This window comes from Aristolochia californica, unplaced genomic scaffold, assembly GCF_029961685.1.
Source record: "Aristolochia californica isolate CCGP_79_NKW_82.1479 unplaced genomic scaffold, dmAriCali1.0.hap1 SCAF_7, whole genome shotgun sequence".
Classification (NCBI taxonomy): Eukaryota; Viridiplantae; Streptophyta; class Magnoliopsida; order Piperales; family Aristolochiaceae; genus Aristolochia; species Aristolochia californica.
In genome coordinates, this window is record NW_027182268.1 from 41124084 (window position 1) to 41141918 (window position 17835).

The 17835-nt window shown below is 39.6% G+C and overlaps 2 protein-coding genes across 2 annotated transcripts; one reads left to right on the forward strand and one right to left on the reverse strand.

The window, feature by feature from the left end:
- Positions 1-219: 219 nt before the first annotated feature.
- On the forward strand, positions 220-9700 carry LOC137936429 (peroxisome biogenesis protein 5-like). Its single transcript, XM_068781092.1, has 14 exons — positions 220-526; positions 1326-1638; positions 1739-1932; positions 2161-2412; positions 3984-4103; positions 4672-4791; positions 4873-5057; positions 5243-5489; positions 5620-5704; positions 5976-6088; positions 7890-8114; positions 8643-8708; positions 9031-9125; positions 9237-9700. The coding sequence occupies exons 1-14, from the start codon at positions 407-409 to the stop codon at positions 9313-9315; spliced, it is 2214 nt and encodes a 737-aa protein (XP_068637193.1). The 5' UTR covers positions 220-406; the 3' UTR covers positions 9316-9700.
- Positions 9701-14709: 5009 nt separating this feature from the next.
- Positions 14710-16146, reverse strand: LOC137937870 (scarecrow-like protein 18). Its single transcript, XM_068783053.1, has one exon. It carries the CDS (start codon positions 16064-16066, stop codon positions 14837-14839), a length of 1230 nt encoding a protein of 409 aa, XP_068639154.1. The 5' UTR covers positions 16067-16146; the 3' UTR covers positions 14710-14836.
- Between the last annotated feature and the right edge of the window lie 1689 nt (positions 16147-17835).

Consider the following 17835-nt stretch of genomic DNA (forward strand, 5'->3'; position numbering starts at 1 on the left):
GACTTAAATCTCATAAGACCCGTGCCCACCCCATTGGGCGATGACTCATCGGATTGGTGGAGGCATACAGTTTGGTTCGGTTTTACAGGTTCAAGCCAGGGATTACCGGTTCGATGCCCGAGTATGGTCACTTGCGAGAGCAGGATAGAGCGAGAGACCGTCTCTACATCATAACAGAAATTGGACGCCGTGAAATTTTGGCATAGGGACTCTCATCATCCGAAAACGGATAGAGGCGCGAGTTGGCTCGAAAACCAACGAAAGGCCGCTGCTGCTCTCCTCCTCGTCACCACTCACCACTGAATAACTGAAAACAGAAAATAGAAGAGAAATTAACTTTCCCTGGCACATCTGTTCTTTCTTGTTTTGATCAAATCAATCAGGGGGAGAGGAAGCAGGAGAAGACATGGCGATGAGAGACCTCGTAACAGGTGGAGCCGCCTGCGCGGTTCCGGGTGCTTCTTCTTCTTCTAATCCCTTTGGAGCCTTCGCGAACTCGGTCATCGGTTCCGCATCAAAAACCCAGGTGTGTCTTTTGTCCCCCTTTTTCTTCTTTTTTCTTTGTGCAAATTTACATGATGCTTCAATACTATGAGTTTCAGAGTTCTATACTAAGGTGTGATGGTCTGAGGAGTTTCTGATGCTAGATTTAAACTTCTTGTTTCCTTGTGTGGCTATGGTTCCGGACTCAACTGCGGTTTTTGTGATCATGTGATAAAAGATATCATCTATTTGATCTTTTAACGAGGACTAGAAAGGATGGAATAAGTTAAAATTAAAATTACCTTTGAGAAATTTCTTCTCTCTGCCAAATGCATGTCTCAACTCTTAACTCTGAACCCTAACAAACTTAAGTTTGGCGGCTTCAATTGGAGGAGTTATACCGTATCTCGCCGTAGTCCTGGTCGCCGATCGCTTATGGGACCTTTCTTCGGTTAATTATATATTTTTCATACATCTTTTTCCGAGTCTTTCTATTCCAACCTTTTTCCCCCTCTCTCTACCTCTTTGTGTGTTTCATGTTGCCTAAGTGCAGTCGAAGTTCACCGATGGTTATTTCTCATGCTTTGTCGAGACATTCAATTGTTCAGCAATTTGATTTGATTCTGCACTTGTTACAATCATGGTTTTCTCACTTGGCTCAAGTCCTGCTAATATGAGTTTGATTTACAGGAAGCCCCATTCTGATTGTGAATGCTTCTGCCATTAGTTATGAATTATACTGGAAATTGGTTTTCTTGTTTTTACGATCTCAGTTAGGTTGCACTAGAACCCATTCTGTGGAGATAGTTTATTTACGCAATCATCTTTACCATTTTAAGCAGGGAATTTTCCGGGAGCTACCATCCGTGGGACCTTCACAGCATGATAGTACTTCAGATTTCAGGTCAATTGATCCCTTGACAAACATTCCAGGTTCTGAGTCAGATCAGCAGACACATGCCCAAAGCTCAGAATTTCTACAAAGAGTCCGTGCTCCCAACCATGGATCTTTTGACACTGTCTGGGATGAGTTTCATCAGCCACCACCTGTTCATCCTTCTCTCACTCAAGGAATACAAAGTCAACCATCGTTTGATGAGTTTGATCATATTTTTAATCAGGGTGTTGGTTCTCACCACCAACCTACTTTGGATGGTATTGATCTTTGCTTTTAACCACTTTCCATGTTATGTAGACTCTCATTTCATAAGTTTTAGATTGAGTAGATGTTAACCTCTCTAAATTTTCCTTTCAGGGCCACCTCAGAGAGTGCTGTCTAGTTTCTTGCATTCCTTTGTGAACAGTGGTCGTAGCGGTGTTCCATTTCAACCTGCATCACTTCCAGTTTTGGGATTGTCAGAAAGTGATAAACAACGAATACGTAACCGTAGCACCATTTTGTCACGCCACATTTTTTCTGATAGAAGTGAAGATTTTATTAATGCTCAGGTATTTCATCTTCCATTCATAAATTCTGTGTAGTTAATGGATGCTTGTAAGTTTCAAAATCCCAATATGAGGAATCCGTGTGACAAGGATTCTGAAATTAGTTGTTTTCTTTGCAATCTACTATTGATTATTATTTTTTCTATCTGCTTCTTTCTTTCCTAATTCAATTGCAACCTGGTGCCTGTTATATTTTTTGTTTTGATTCAGACAAATTATTGTATCTGTCAGGTAAATGCCTTGCTGCATTCCTTGGATATTGATAACGATTTTCAAATGAAATCGCATTTAAGTGGGAGATCCCCAGAGCTGGAAGAGTACTGGAATGAGATCCAAGGTGCTGTACAACCTGCTGCTCCCCATGCAGTTGATCACTGGGTTACTGAATTTAATCAGCATGGACCCCATGAGAATGCTGACTCCTGGGCTAAGTCATTCCAACTGCAACATGGTGCTAATGGGTGGGCATCTGAATTTGAGCAGGTTCAAATTCTACTCTGATGGAGAAGTTTTACTTGTGACATATCCTGTGGCATTGACATATTTTAAAAAATTATTAATTCTGCACATGGATATCACAGAATAGTCAGACCAGCAGCACCTTTAAATGTTTATAATCTTTAATGTACCAACAAAATATGCTCTTACATTAAATTTCGCAGAGAGGATTCAATTTACTTCTTTTCCTTTGACAATTGGGATTCAATATATTGGCAGAACCACATCAGGTTTTGAAGTATCCATTTGTCATAAAGTTGGAGTGTTACTAATAGATGTGTTGCAGGCATATTTAAAATCCAATTTATTTTCCAAATTGAAGTATGTGCAATGTTATTGACGCTACCCGGATTTGCAGAATTTGCGGAATCCTTTTAAAAATGGTTCTGATCTCATTAACATTGTTTGGAGAGCTAATAATGGACGGAATAGGGTTGCCATATTATATATTAAATGATGATGCTTTGCCCTCAATTCATGTTATTGAGGGTTTTTTGTAGCTTAACTATTACCTAAAGTACTTTATAAAAAAAAGAAAAAAAAACTCTTTCCTAAAGTAGATGACAAGGATCTAGAGAAGTAATACTTGACAACCCCTTTCTGACAAAACTTTCTCTCTTTTCTCTCTTCTCCACATCTGATATCTCTTTCTTTCACAATCCATTCTCTTTTATCACAGGTTGACATAATTCTCTATTTCCTCTTCTTCTGCTCTACCAATAGTTATGGGACCCTAAGATGTTTACAAACATTATCAATTAAGGAATCCTTATAATTGATGCTTTGTTTTTTGTGCTGGTTTTAAGAAAATTGCTCATCATTAAAAAACTACTCTTTATAACTTGATCAAAATGTCTACTTAAAACAATGTCCTCATCTCTTACCATTGGAGAGTCAGACCAGAATATTCAGAAAATGATAAATTACTTTTTTTTTTAAATTTATGTGCGATTTGTTTGATTTTATCATTTCCTTAGCAAGAATTTCTAGCGCATAAGTTGTCAGAACCCAGACTTTAACTGTCCATTAGGCAGTCTTAGACGCTCAGATGAAGTAGATACAATACCGTGGAAGACCAGGTTATCAAAGAAACTGTACTTTGCATGCAGCTAATTTCATGATCGAACCATACAGCAAACACTTTAAAGTTCTCTTTGTTAAAATGTTATTTAGAATGCAGTCCTTTTTCCGAAATTGCGATTATGAAATAAGTCAGACTGAATCAGCTTCTGCCATGTGCATTGGCTTAAAACAACCAATTGAGAAAAAGAAACTAAAAATTGCAGCTTGTATATGCACAATTTTAACTGTAAACACTACAACTGATCCCAACTGGCATATCAATCAATTCTGATTTGAACTGCTGTCAGTTTGTTTAGTGAAGCCTATGTCTATAATTATTTCTCATACTTTAAGCACTTGGTATTTAATTGTTTGATCTATTTCTACTTATGCACTTTTCATATTTGTTTGAGTATTATGTACAAATTAAATACGTATGGTCAAGTAGGTGTTTTAGATATAGCAAGTGATGTCTTTTGTTGCTTCATCTACAGGAACAATCTCAAATTGCAGCAATGGGTCAGCTGAGGGGTGTGAATATGTCAAATTTAGCGATGGAACAGAGTCGTATGCTTGCTGAGACGTTATCTAAAAATAATGACCCAAAATTTAAGGTTTGAAGTTTTTTGTAGGCTTCTCAAACTGTACACTTTTTGAGTTGCATTTGCTATAGAATGACTGGTTGAACCATTATGTCCATGCCCTGGGCATAGTTTTTTACGAAAGACTGATCGCATTAGCTCATTCATGAAAGATGTGGAATGCAGTTGGAAAGTAACAGGCTTTGTCCATGTCCATCATTCATTTTTTGAAAATTGCTGTGCTGTCAGAATTTGAGGCAAGGTGTGTCAATCTTAATGCGTTTCTGAAAACTGGAATTTCAGAATCATGTTTGGAGTATTGGACCAGTAATGTTTCTAGCCAGTAAAACATTCCTGAACCTCAATGACACCTATTCCACACATGATTTTTACACCTGATTTTAGCTTACATCATTTACATGCCTCCGTTGTCCAAAATTTGTCCATGATTAAGCTACTGAAATTGTGTACTCAATTAGAGAGTTTTTTATTTTAAACAATCTCATAAGGAGGTAGATTTTTACAGTACGATCTTACTTACTTAATGATCATTTCTACATGAATTCAAAAGTGTGACATTAATCTCTGTTCTTTGATGCAGAACTCAAAGTTTCTTCAATTTGTCTCAAAGATGAGTCAGGGTGAACTTATTGTTGATGATAATCAAATCAAGCCAGCAGGGGTAGCCAATGATTGGGCTGACCAGTTTTCACATGAGAATGTATGTTTAAACTTGGTTCTTGTAAACCAATAAAGAAGTTGGTTTTGCTTATGATATCTAATTATTTTGGTTGCTTTCCAGTCCTCTTTTGGAGGAAATGCTTGGGCAGATGAGTTCACTAAAGAACAGGTACATCATGGACCTGCTGATGAGCAATGGGCTAATGAGTTCACTAAGTTGCACCTTCAGGACTGGGGAGAAGAATTTGGACAACAGGTCAATGAGGGAACTCTGGGTGGTGCTGAAGCAGACGAGTGGGTGGACAAGTAAGTTATGCAAAATTTAAGTAAATTAACGTCGGAATATTTACCTTTATTCAAGGAGACATGATTGAACATCCAAAAAAATTAGAAGAAAAGTAATAGCATTAGCAGCATCTTCTTGATGCATGTATTACACTACATTTTAAGTGTTGATATTAGTTTGTAATATATTTGATCCCTTATGACAGTTTTTTTGATGAAATGTGGTCTGCGAAGCGAGGATCAGATTCTTCAAAAACAGTTTATGTTTTCTCTGACATGAATCCTTATGTGGGCCATCCTGATCCATTAAAAGAAGGGCAAGAACTCTTCCGTAAGGGGCTTTTAAGTGAAGCAGTGCTTGCTTTAGAGGCTGAAGTCTTGAAAAATCCTGAGAATGCTGAAGGTTGGAGGCTGCTTGGTATCACACATGCAGAAAATGATGATGATCAACAGGTGATTGTCCATTGTTTTGTGAAGTATTGTGGTGTTAAAATTTCAGATGCTTTATGATCCCTTTGCTTATTTGTAATGTTTCAAACAATTCTTGAAGTTCTTTTAACAGATGACTGCCATTTTGCTGTAGGCCATTGCTTCGATGATGCAAGCACATGAAGTAGATTCCACAAACCTGGAAGTGCTCCTAGCTCTTGGAGTCAGTCATACTAATGGTTGGTTCCTGTATTTTCTTTCTTTACCAGTTCAGATTCTTGTTTCAGGAAATTTTACTTAGACAACTCCAGTTTTCCTAGACTTGTATTCAGCATTTAGCTGTAGGTTACCTTCTAAACCTCAGGGATTGTTAAGTTTTCCAGAGTGTGTGTGCTTGTGATTTGTCTTATCATGCTCTTAAGAATATAGGAATTAGTCTTTGCTTCAGTATTTGTTCTTGTTTATAGTTTTAAGATTGGCATCAAATTGACCTTCTTTGGGGACCCACAGAATTGGAGCAAGCAGAGGCATTGAAGTATTTATATGGATGGCTTCAGCATCACCCTAAATATGGGACAATTGCGCCGCCTGAGAAACCCGAAAATTCTCTATATTATCCAGATGTAAGAATGACTCCTTTTTTTTTGTCAACCTTCTTTTTGCAGGATTTGAGCAAAATTGAATTCGATGAATCTTAATTAAAATAGAGCAGCCTCTTAGATAAGATTTGGTCAACAAGTTGTCTTTGTCAGATGAAAATGATCATGTTTGATCCATGTTGTCAAGAAAGCAAAGAAAATGCCTAAGTTAGCCTTCAAGATTGAAGTTGCCTCCTAAATTGTTTAGCTTTAGAACCTTTAATGTGGCCACGCTGGTGGGCTCAAAACTTTTACGAGCATCCAGCATTGTTCTTGAAACTGGCTTAAGATTTAGGGAGATTTTCCTTCTCTAGTCAGCTGAAGAATGTGGTTTTCTTCACAAGGGAAATCTAAGACCTATTTAACTCTCTCATTGTATCTGAAAGGACATTTTGAGGGCTGCTTATAACATATCTGATGTTCTGGCAAAAAAAGGGGCCTCTTGACACTCTCTCTTAACTGGGAACTCCTTCTCTATTGTGTCCAATAAAAGCCAATTGCATTTTCTGATAAAAAATGAATGTGATTTTGAAGCATTTTTGGATAAATGGACAAGTAAAAGAGGGTCTTATCCTGCACACTTTGAAGCCTTTACTGTAAAGGCTTATGAGTTGGAAGCTGGGAAAGAAAGCTCCACAGAAGTAGAGATCACCATAACTGTAAGTATCTGACAAAGATTCAAAAAACCTTAACCCAGATAGGGCATTGTCAATGTAATAATCCAATTCTATTTCCAAGAAATTATTTTTTTAGAAATGCTATAGTGAATTTTCAGATTTCCTGAAACTCACAGAAATTAACAGACGGATGGAATTTAGTGTGTTTTGTATAGCTTTGTTGCCTTACATGCTTTAGAACATCTGGCATAGTTTGGGAAGAGTACATTACTCCAGAGATCATGTTCTCTGGAATTATTGTTTACAGTTGAGCAAGTAAGAAAAAGCAATATTTGGGGGGGGGAAGAGGATGGAAGAAGTGTAAAAGAAAGGAAGGAAGAGAAAGAAATCTGCAACTATAGGGGGAAAATAAGTCTTAAAATGTTACAGTTCTTAACAGAATTCCGATGTCCTAAATTTTCCCCTAAAGATTAAAAAAAAAAAATGCAAACCTTTTTTTTTTTTTTAAGATGAAAAAAATATGCTAAACTTGTCCAACTCACAGTTTCATAGGAGAATTATCTGTTTCTAAAACTGGAGACACCCAACATTGTCTCTATATTTGCATCCATCTGTGCAGCCCCAGCATCGAAGTTAATTGCTTCCATATCTTGTCAGTCTGTTCTCTTCAATTTGCCGCCTAAATTAGTATCCTCTGATCAGCCTTTGGAGACATATATTTGATTTGTAGTTAAATCATTTAATTTCACTTTCCAATTTTATTTTCTTATTATTTTTCATTTTTTTTCTATTATGAAACAAGGGGGCTGGCTTATGTTTTCATTTGGGCTGCAGAAGTCCTCTTTAAATGCCTCACATGAATAGAAAAGATTAAGTTGTGGGGATGATGTTTTTCATTGTAAAAGACCAATACCGAAGTGAATGGAGGGGTAGAGGCCATATTTTACGCTGGCCAACACCCAGCACTTAGGGCATCAATATGGAAGCTTTATGCTATTATAGGAAACTCAGCAGACCATAGGCCTCAAAAAGATCGCATTAGGTTTTGCGAATGTTTTATCATGTCATGCTTTCTTTGCAGATGTGCCAAAGAAATTCTCAAGTTTTCAGTTGCTTGTGCCACACAACACACACACAGTGTATTAAATACTTGCGGCTCTGATTTGCAGGTCATTAGGCTGTTTAATGAAGCTGCACAGATGTCACCTGAGGATGCAGACGTCCATATTGTACTTGGGGTATTATACAACTTATCAAGAGAATACGACAAAGCTATTTCATCCTTCAAGACAGCATTACAGCTTAGATCACAAGATTATTCTCTCTGGAACAAGCTTGGTGCAACACAAGCAAATAGTGTTCAAAGTGCTGATGCTATAGTGGCTTATCAACGGGTAATCATTCTCTCTAATCAGTTAACCTGTAGTTATTTGACTGGTGCATTGAGGTCATTCTTCTCTATGGCTTTTGAGCTTTTACTTTTCTTTCATTTGATGATTTTAGCCTTATTCTCTTTCTTTCACATTTCTTAAAAGGGAAAGGAGGCTGGACTCAAATCCAGCTAACCTTGGCTGCAAGCCCACTTTTTGTTCCACAGAAAAGTTTACTCTTACTTTGTTTTATTTACAACAATGCCATTATATATTTTATCATTAAAATTGATAAAAATATAAAAAAAAAATGAACATTAACATGAATGCATAGGATAATAAATAAATGTATAATAGTAATAAACCAATTTTTAAGTCATTCAATTCAAATTGATGGTTAAATTCAAGATTGGGTGCACTTAAGCTTGTATGGACTTAGATTCTTAATTCTCTATTCTTAAAAGAAAATCTTAATCCTTGTATATTCTTTGAATGATCAGATTTATCTCAGTTTTCTGGACGTGATTTGTGTTATTTTATATGGTTTTGTAGGCATTAGATTTGAAACCTAACTACGTACGAGCATGGGCAAATATGGGTATCAGTTATGCAAACCAGGTTTGTAGTACTGATTATTTTTCAGTTCATGTATTTTAACATAGCACCTTCTGTGTAAGACTGAAGCATCTGTTGTATGGTTTCGTGGAGCCCTGCCTTGCTGTTTGCAACTACATGAATGCGGTTATTAGTATGGTCTAGCTTTGTCTATAAAAAAATTTGTCATGCTTCCCTAATTTTTACATTTAATGTTGAGATTTGATAATTATTTCTGGTTATTCAGTTAGGGATATTTATTCAGGTCTTCATTTAGTCATATTTAAAGAGGTACTTTTCCATTACCATATGATATATCGGTTCCTTACATTTCTGTTAATTTCAGGGCATGCATGAAGAATCAATTCGGTACTATGTGAGAGCACTCGCTATGAATCCCAAAGCAGATAATGCCTGGCAGTATTTAAAATTTTCTCTTAGGTACGTGCCCTGAAAGTTTGAGCATCTCTTTTGTAGTCTTAGAATGTGTATATATATATCAACAGTACAGGACAACTCCTCCCCTCTTACCCTCCATACCTTTCTCTGCAGCTGTGCTTCTCGAAATGACATGTTTGAAGCCTGTGACTCTCGGAATCTTGAGCTCCTTCAGAAGGAATTTCCACTTTGATGTGATGATCTCTGTATACATCAAGAAGAGAGAAGAGGTCCCTTCTTTAAAGCTGGTGGTGCGTCTCTTTAAGATTCATTGGGGCTTTTAACCAATGTGTACATTCTTGTGAACGCCTCTTTTCTGCCTCTTGGAAGACATTCCCAAATCAAAGACGGTCCACTACATTGGCTTTTCAATGCCTATAAGAAAATCATCAGATTACATGATAGTTATTGAATGGGGAGAATAATATTTGTAGAGGATGTGTTTTTTTATAAGCGATAGTTCCCCTGTAACAAAATAAGAGGTTGTTCCAACTTTCATTTATGTTTCAAACAAGTCTTTGTTCGTGACTGTTTGGTCGCGGCCTTGATTTTTCTGTCAAATGTGCTGTTCCTCAATTATAACATCAGGAATCCCAGAAGCAGGCGAAAAGAATTTTTGAAGCAGTTAAAAGAGTTACGACCCATTATTGTTGTTATTTTAGAAGAGTGAATGAGATCTCTGTCTCTGAACTCTGGTAAGGTTGGACGTTGGGTAGCTACGCATACGAGAGCAGGTTTTTGTACTCCACAGGCATCCCTTATCAGAACATGGGGAGGTCTGGCACCAGACACCCCCACACGCTTCTCCCTGCTTATTTTCACCTGTGTCACTCTCCTCTCCACACGTACGTCACAAGATAAATAGCAGTTTTTACGTCTTCCAAGGAATGTTCAGACGTCCTTCTTTCGTGCGTAGTAAAGTCAGAGTCCTGTCTGCTCATTCAACAACCCGCCACCTCTCCCCCGTCGTCTGATTGACACTCCACTTGGCCCATTATGTTGGTCTAGGCCCATTTTTTAGCTGATCGATTCTCCAAGGGAGTTCATGGCTGCGGTGGGACCGGTAGGAGAGAGAGGGTGATGGTTTTTCAACTTTTTGTCTCTCTAACCTCTCGCCTAGGGTTTCAGTTTTTTTTTTTTTTTTTTTAAGGAACACTGTTTACCAGAACTGTGAAGGGTGAAGTGACTGAGTGAGGTGACAAACTGCTCCCATCTATGCTTGGGTTGGAATGGATTGTTTTTACTTTGTGAGATAAGATAAGACATGACCTCCTTCCTGTTCCTGCTTTCTTCTTCTTCTTCTTCCTCTCTAGTGCTTAGACTAAACAAAAGGAATAACAAAGACTAGGTCGCTCTTCTTTTGTCGAAATTCTGAGATGACTTTGGCTACTAAAGAAAGAAGGAGAAAACAGTGATCCGGGGAAGTCTGAATGCTTTTAAATTTACGGTCTTCAGTGGATAAAGATTCTTTGTTTTTTCTGTGAGGAATCATCCATTACTCCCCATGCAACCATCGGAACTGTGTTTTTACAGTAACTTTTTCACCTGGATATTAGTCGTTCCACTTTCCTGTTCAATTCATGATCTGGTTGAGAGAGAAGAGTGTCTTCTGATTAACTTGAAAGTTGACACAGTAAAAGGGTGTATTTCTCTTTAATGGCACTCCACTACTCTCCTCTTTCCGTCATGTAATCAAACCCCAAAAAAGATTCTAATAATCTGGATTTTTCTCCCTGTTATCTTTTTCGCAATCCTTTCCTTTCGAGAGAGTAACTGAGCAATAGAAAACCTGTGAGCATTACAAGGTTTCTGTTCCTCCACTCTCTCTCTCTCTCTAAATCAATTTGTCTGAATTGTATCTGGATGGATGCTGTACCAGAGAGAGAAGGAGAGATTGCACAAAAATAAATACAATTGTCTCTGATTTCCTTTGCTTCTCCCGCACGGCCTTATCACTCCAGTTGTGATCATCCCTGCAGCCCTATACCCTACCTCTTTTTATTATATCCTCGTAAAATCGACCTCCACACAGCTATCCTCTTCTCACATTCACAACTCTGCAATCTGCACCCACCTTCTTCCTTCCATACAACCCCTACAATCCCCTTTAGTCAGTCTATGATAGGCTAGTGTTGTGTACCTACTTGCTCCCTCTCCACACAAATCTTTCAACTCTCCTTTCTGTCCAAGAGCAAAAAAGTCCCTTCTATTCCATACTTTTAGATAATTCATTTATGATGAAATATCAACCAAAAAAGTGTATTTTGACAAGATCTATCATAAATAACCTTTTCGATTTTATACATTTCTAGGGTCAATTGATGTTACCATGTAAGCTTTTTGATACAGTGACCTAGCCATCTGCCAACATCCACAGCTGTGAACAAGGACCTTGTCGCCAGTGATACCTCACTTCCTCTACCTAGCCCTATTTTCGAGTTTGAAATGAAACTGGGTCAAAGATGAGTGGCACCCCATAGAATTGAGGAACAGTGAGCTTCACCTATTTCCCAGATCAATCCCTTTCTGCCTTAGGTCTTGGATACTTCCCATCAATCCCTTTTGGGACTGGACTTGAGGGAACAAAACTTATGGATGGATGAGGATTTAGGGTTTAAAGGCTTCCCATGATATTTCAATAGGCAGGCATAAGATGCCCTTGTCCTCCAATTGCAAGTTAGATGCCCCTCATCAGCAGCAGCAGCAGCTACTAAACATTGAATGAACAAGACATGCACCAAAATGGAGATGGAGGGGCTCTCTTTATATGCTCTTTCAGAAGTCATTCTTGTTTCTTGTTTGCTTTAGATGCCTCCATCAGCTGCAGAAAACCAGAAACTGTTCCAACAGTTGTGGTACTTTGGCCCATACACTGCTTCTGATTCTTTTGGATGGGATCCAAGAAAGAAACATCAGACAATACAGTTTCATAGCTTTAGATCCTGTTGAAATGAAGAATGAGATGATATATATCTGGACCTTTTTAAGGAAAAGTGAGAACAATCATAAGCATGATTCCTTAAACAAATGAGAATTATTATTATTATGACAGCCTTTTTGAGTAAAGGAAATATGCCATTAACCTAATACTGGAGATAACATTAATTAATAGTCAAGTGCTTGTTTTCTGAGGGAGACAGGATTTCTTTAACATAATATACAGATCATTGGTTCATGAATTAGCTACTAAACAAGTTTTTCCTTCTTTATATCTTTCTAGCATCAAGTAAGGGTCTTTCTCAGTAGACTTTTCGAAATTAATTATATAATTTATTCTGTAAATAATTAAATATTGAAAGTCCCTTTTAGTATTAAATATATGAATTATTACACCTAATTGGAATCATCGTTTATGCAAGGGTAGTTAAAAGTGATCGTTAGCAGTTTAGCTTATGGGACTAAGCAGCAGTGATCTTTTTATATTGTAAATGCCTTCAGAAGTTTCTTCTTCTTTCTTTCCTCCATTGATTTCACGAATGCATGTATATTATGTTCTTTGTTCTTTAAATAATGGGGGGAACTGAAGCCACAAGAAAAGAAAATCTTTTAAGGAACAAGCCCTATTATAGGAGGATTGAAAAGGAGTTTCTCTTCGGTGGAAACTTGAAATCGAGACATGGGTTCACTGAATCATCTCAACCAAAGGTCTGTTTTCAATGATTATGGAAATAACCCAGAAATAAATAGAGAATCTTGACAACCGGATCCGGACTTATTGCATACCCAACCCATCATTGTAATAATTGCTTGCCTGAGGGATCAGAGGTTGCGCTTTGGCCAATCAAACTGAAAGACAGAAGCTAAGATGCCCACAATAAAAGCAAAACCAAACTACAAGTCATCTCTTTCTCAATAAATGCACCCCACAGCCCCTTATCTCTCGCCTTCCCTCGTAGCAGATTTTCAGAGATCAGTTCAGTTCACCCACCGTAGCTCGTTAGCTTTTACTTGCTCTGGGCGTTAGGTTTCGTGTGTCATGTTATAAGCATTCTCTGTTGTCTCTTGTCTGTGTCAGTCAGTAGATGCAAACTGCAAACTGCAAAACTGCAGAAGAAGATGGGAGAGACAGATCCTCCCTTTGGTACATCGGTGATGTAATTTTTCTTTTTTCTCTGAGTCTCCGCCTCATCTTCTTGTGTTTACACTTCTTTTCTTTTCTCACACTTCATTTAGCGGAGAATGTTGCCAATCTGGATCTGCCAGGTACTAAGTTTTTGAATTTAAAAGGCCTGATCGGCCTCCTGTATGAGGGAATTTCCCAATAGTTAATGCGAAACTTGTTGAAATCACATAGTACGAGTGTCGTTCTTCATTAATGCAGGAAAAAACAAAAGACCGTTCGAATTTCGTTTGATTGTGTACAAGGAAGCGTTTAAATGCTCTCACCAGCAAAGCAAAGAAAAAAAAAAAGGTGTTCCTGAATGGAGCTAACATATGGGGTAGTTTTTTATTCAGTAGACGTCTTCCTTAAGCACCGAAAAGCTTTTACAAAGAGGGAGTAGAGGAAGACAGAAGCAAGGAATCATCATGTGGACATGTGAGATCCCAAGCAGCTTGGCTTCTGAAAGGAATGATTTACAAGAGCAGGCAAGGTGGGCAAAAAGAATCCTAATCGAGAATTTTGATGGTTTTGCTGAGGGGACAAAGGGCAGAAATTAAGGTGATAGATAGGGCAGTTTCAAAGACAGCAGCAGGCATATACGGGCATATGGTGCAGAAAACAAGAAGGCTCATGCTACTCTTCTTGGAAGCAAAGTGCAAACATATAGAAGCAAAGAGACAAAGGGATATTTACAAACAAGGTGGCTTTTAGCATACCAGAGGGGAGAAACTGGTCTCTGATATTTAATTAACTATTTCCACAGAGTCCAGTGTTAGTGGTGAACAGAGGTGATTATTTATAACTAAGTTATCCTCAAAACTACTCATACAGTTACAAGCACAAAGAAACAAATGGCCAAGCAGGAAAAGCCATGGAAACGAGAAGGATAGGGAAAGATGATTATATAATGTAGTGAAGCACCCATTAGCATAAATTAGAGAAAGAAAGCGGGAAAAAAAAGAAGCAAAAGATAGACAAGACCATGAAAGAGAATAGTTTTGGTCCATTCATGGAATATATGAATTAGATAGAACAGCACAGCTGCTGCCATTAGAAAGGCAGAACAGGAAAATCTTTAAAAATTACAAGGAGTCATATAGGAGATGAGGAGAATTTAAATAAAAAAAAACAGTAGGGAAGAACTGGTGCAACAACCCGAACTAGTAAAACATTTTAGTTTCATTTCCCTCCCAACAAGAAGACTTGAAGAAGTGGTGCGCATGAATGATGAAGGGTGGAGACAAATAGCTGTTACAACTTCCAAAAATTTGCATGCAACGTACATTTGCAGGATCCATGCATGCATACCGGAGAAGGAGGAGAGAGGTGGCTGAAATTAGGGTTAGGGTTTTGAGAGAGGCCAGACAATATCAACTCTTCTCTTTCCTTTGGGGGCTTTTGTGGCAATCTCAATACTGGCATCAGGAGGAGGAATAAAAGCAAGGGGGGTACTAGCAGCAAAGCAAATCAGAGTTAGGGCTACGGTGAGGCTTATGGGTTTTTTTTTTTGTGGGGTTTTTTTTGCCAATCTGAAAAATGAAACCAGAAAAATGAAAACTTTGGAGTGAGAAGGAGAAATATTCGAGGAGGAAGATAAGGAAGAAGGAGAGCCTTAGTTCCATGAAGAGACCGAGAAAAGGGCCTTGTTTTGCCAACCTAGGAACAAGGAATCGCTGAGTAGATGAAGCTGATATCCCTCCGACGGGTAGTGCAGCCTGAGGAGCAGCTTGGCTTGCGACAGGGCGAAAGGGCTTAGTGGAACATTGGAGAAGCCGGAGCTCCGCAGAATCTCTGCCCATCTTTCAAACCTCTCGTGTTTTTCCCGTCTCTCGTTTCCTTCGGCAGCAATGATATCGATTACCTCTCTTCCGAACCATATCTGCTCTACTGAGAGCCTCTCCCTGCTGGTGGGAGGCAAAGTGGCTTCAAGAGAATCAAAAATAGCTGAGTAGTGCTCTAGAGCCTCCATGAATCTCTGCAAGAAAATAGGGTGGTTGTGGTTAGCTTCCCTTTCAGCGACTGTCACAACTTTTGGATTCATGGCCTTGATTGCCCGCAGGAAGAGTAGCACATCTCCTGTGTCATCACGAAGAAGTTCATGGAGGTAAAGAACACAGTTCACGGCCAGGGCTTCCCCAGGGAGGATGGTCACAGCGGAGGGCAGGTGGATGTGGAGGTTCTCAGTGTGAAGATGAAGTGGGTGGAACTGGAAGTTTAGGCCGAGGGACTGAGCGAATATCTGAAGGCGGTCACCGGTACGGCGAAGGGTTTCTAAGTCATGGCCTACTCCAGTGATCCGGATGGAGGGAGGCGGGTTGGACGGCTCTCCTCGCTCAGCAATGGCCTGCATTAATGGTGGCCATTGCACCCCTTGCATTGTGTCCAAGTCTAGTATATGGATAGTTTGGTGGCCGTCGATTGCCTCCAGGATGGCCTGGTTGGCCGTCAGATGGCAGAATCTGATAAAGGGGGTGATCTGGTTGAGGTAGAGATAAGACGTCTGAAGGGCTTCAATGTCTGTGACGGAAAGGGACGACGAGGATGTTGACGAAGAGGAACTCAGAAGATTGCGGAAAGTGAAGCGGTTAAGCCTTAAAGAGAGAGCTCTCGCGAATTGGTGGACTAATCTATCCGTGGAGTCCCCACAAGGCGTGGAGCTGCTGGAGAGGAGTGAGATGACTCTAGCAGCGGCCGCGTAATCAGACTGCGAGATCAGCTCGGCGCAGCTGTTGAGTAGCTGCCGCATGTGGTTGGCCGGTGGCACGAAGCCGTGGGCTCTTTGGCGGAGATGTTGGTGATCTGGGTCTTCTTCCTCTTCATGGGGATTTAAAGAACCGAGCATTTCACTTGGGAGAGACGGAGGAGGATTTGAGGAGAGTCTGGGGATCCCAAAGCTGAAGCGGAGGATGGGATATCTGTGGAGTAGAGGCACCAAAACATGTGTAGAGATCGGGGAGTTTGCATTCCTGGGCTTTTAATAGAACATCTGAGAATGCAGCTTCTCTGACAGAACATCATCTGCCAAATACAGGGACAGAGTGCTGAGCTTGATAGTGGTAGTAGTAGTAGTAGGAGTGGCAGCTCATGTATATAAACACTATTCAGTATTCAGTAATCTGTATTCACCACCACATCTTTCTCTCTCTCTCTTGAATTTCTGGGCAGAGATTTTAGAGGGTTTTATCATTCATGCCTTCCCTTGTCTTATCTATTCTTTTCTTTTTGGACTTTGTTCCCCTCGGCCTGAAGGGGATCTTGATGTATTTCTTCTTTTCTGAAAAAAAACACGAGAAAGAAGGAAATGCAGAAGAATCTAAAGACCTGAAAGGATTGGATGTGCGAGAGTATTGGCTTAATAAATGCAATGGTGTGGGTAGGGGAACTGTCTCAGGAGGGAGGAGGGTCGAGTGTCTGTCTCGGAGGATGAATTAAAATACAGAGGCAAGAAAACATGAAACAGACAGAGGACATGTAAAGAAAAAGAAAATAATAACAGAAGATCCTCTTCATGGACCAAAACCGGTGGGAAAAGGGTAGGGAAGATCCAATTTTTGCTGTAGTTGGAGAATTGTCATGGGGTTTCACACGCAAAGCTTTTAATGGTGAATAGAGACCAGACAAGCCCGCCATGACCCCTAACTCCAGCCATCCATTGTTTGTTGTCTCCTTGTGGGATTTTTTCATTGATGGCTTTCAGAATCAGATAACTTCCTTGCAGTCGTCTCCCTCGTTGTCAGGGAAGAAAAGACTGTTAGAACAAGTAATCACGCTTCTCTTTCTCTCTGTTTAAAGTGCTTCCCTCTCATTTTCTCTCTCTCATAATCATAATACACGATTCTCCCACTCGATCGCTAGTCGCTCTCTCTGGGCCTGGCCTCTTCTTCCTTTAACCAGAGCAGCTCCAACTCGATCGCCTCAATCCATCCTTTCCTTCTGTTCACTCACATCAATGCAAAAATGAGGCATCTGTGTACAACCCATTAGCAAACAAATGGAATATTGCAGACTTAAGGGGAGAAGCCATTTTTTAGCTGTTGGAATATTTCAGACCCGGTTGTGGAAAATGAGTAAAGGATCAAACAGAGAGGGGGCTTAAGATCCCATGCCTGTCTGTGCAAGAGACGGAATTTATAGCTGCTTCAAACAGCACAACATCCTCTCTGTTTCTCTCTTTTGAAAATTTAATGATCTCTTCTCTGCCTTTAATTCAGGTTCTCCGATCCCCGGAACTGCTGAAAGCTCTTCGTAACGTGTGGAGATCAAAGACCTCCGTTAAAAGTGCAAAGGAATCTCTTCTCTCTCTTCCTCCCTCTCTGAACAGTACCAGGGAAAAGAAATTAAAGGACTGATGGGGTTAATGAGAACACACAGCAACAAACAAGAGAAAAAAATCACAAAATCTATAAAAGAAAAAGGAGAATAATCGCAGCAAGGCCTTGTGAAGATGAAAAAGAAAAAGCTGCTCCTCGCTGTTTTACCTCTCACATTAAAATCACGATTTGACGTGCTCAAAAGTCCACCCCTTTTCATGGAGAATCTTCCGGCCTTTGCCGGATATTTATCTCCCAAATCCCCAAGCCTGTCCTCTCTCTCGGACACTCCTCCACTTAG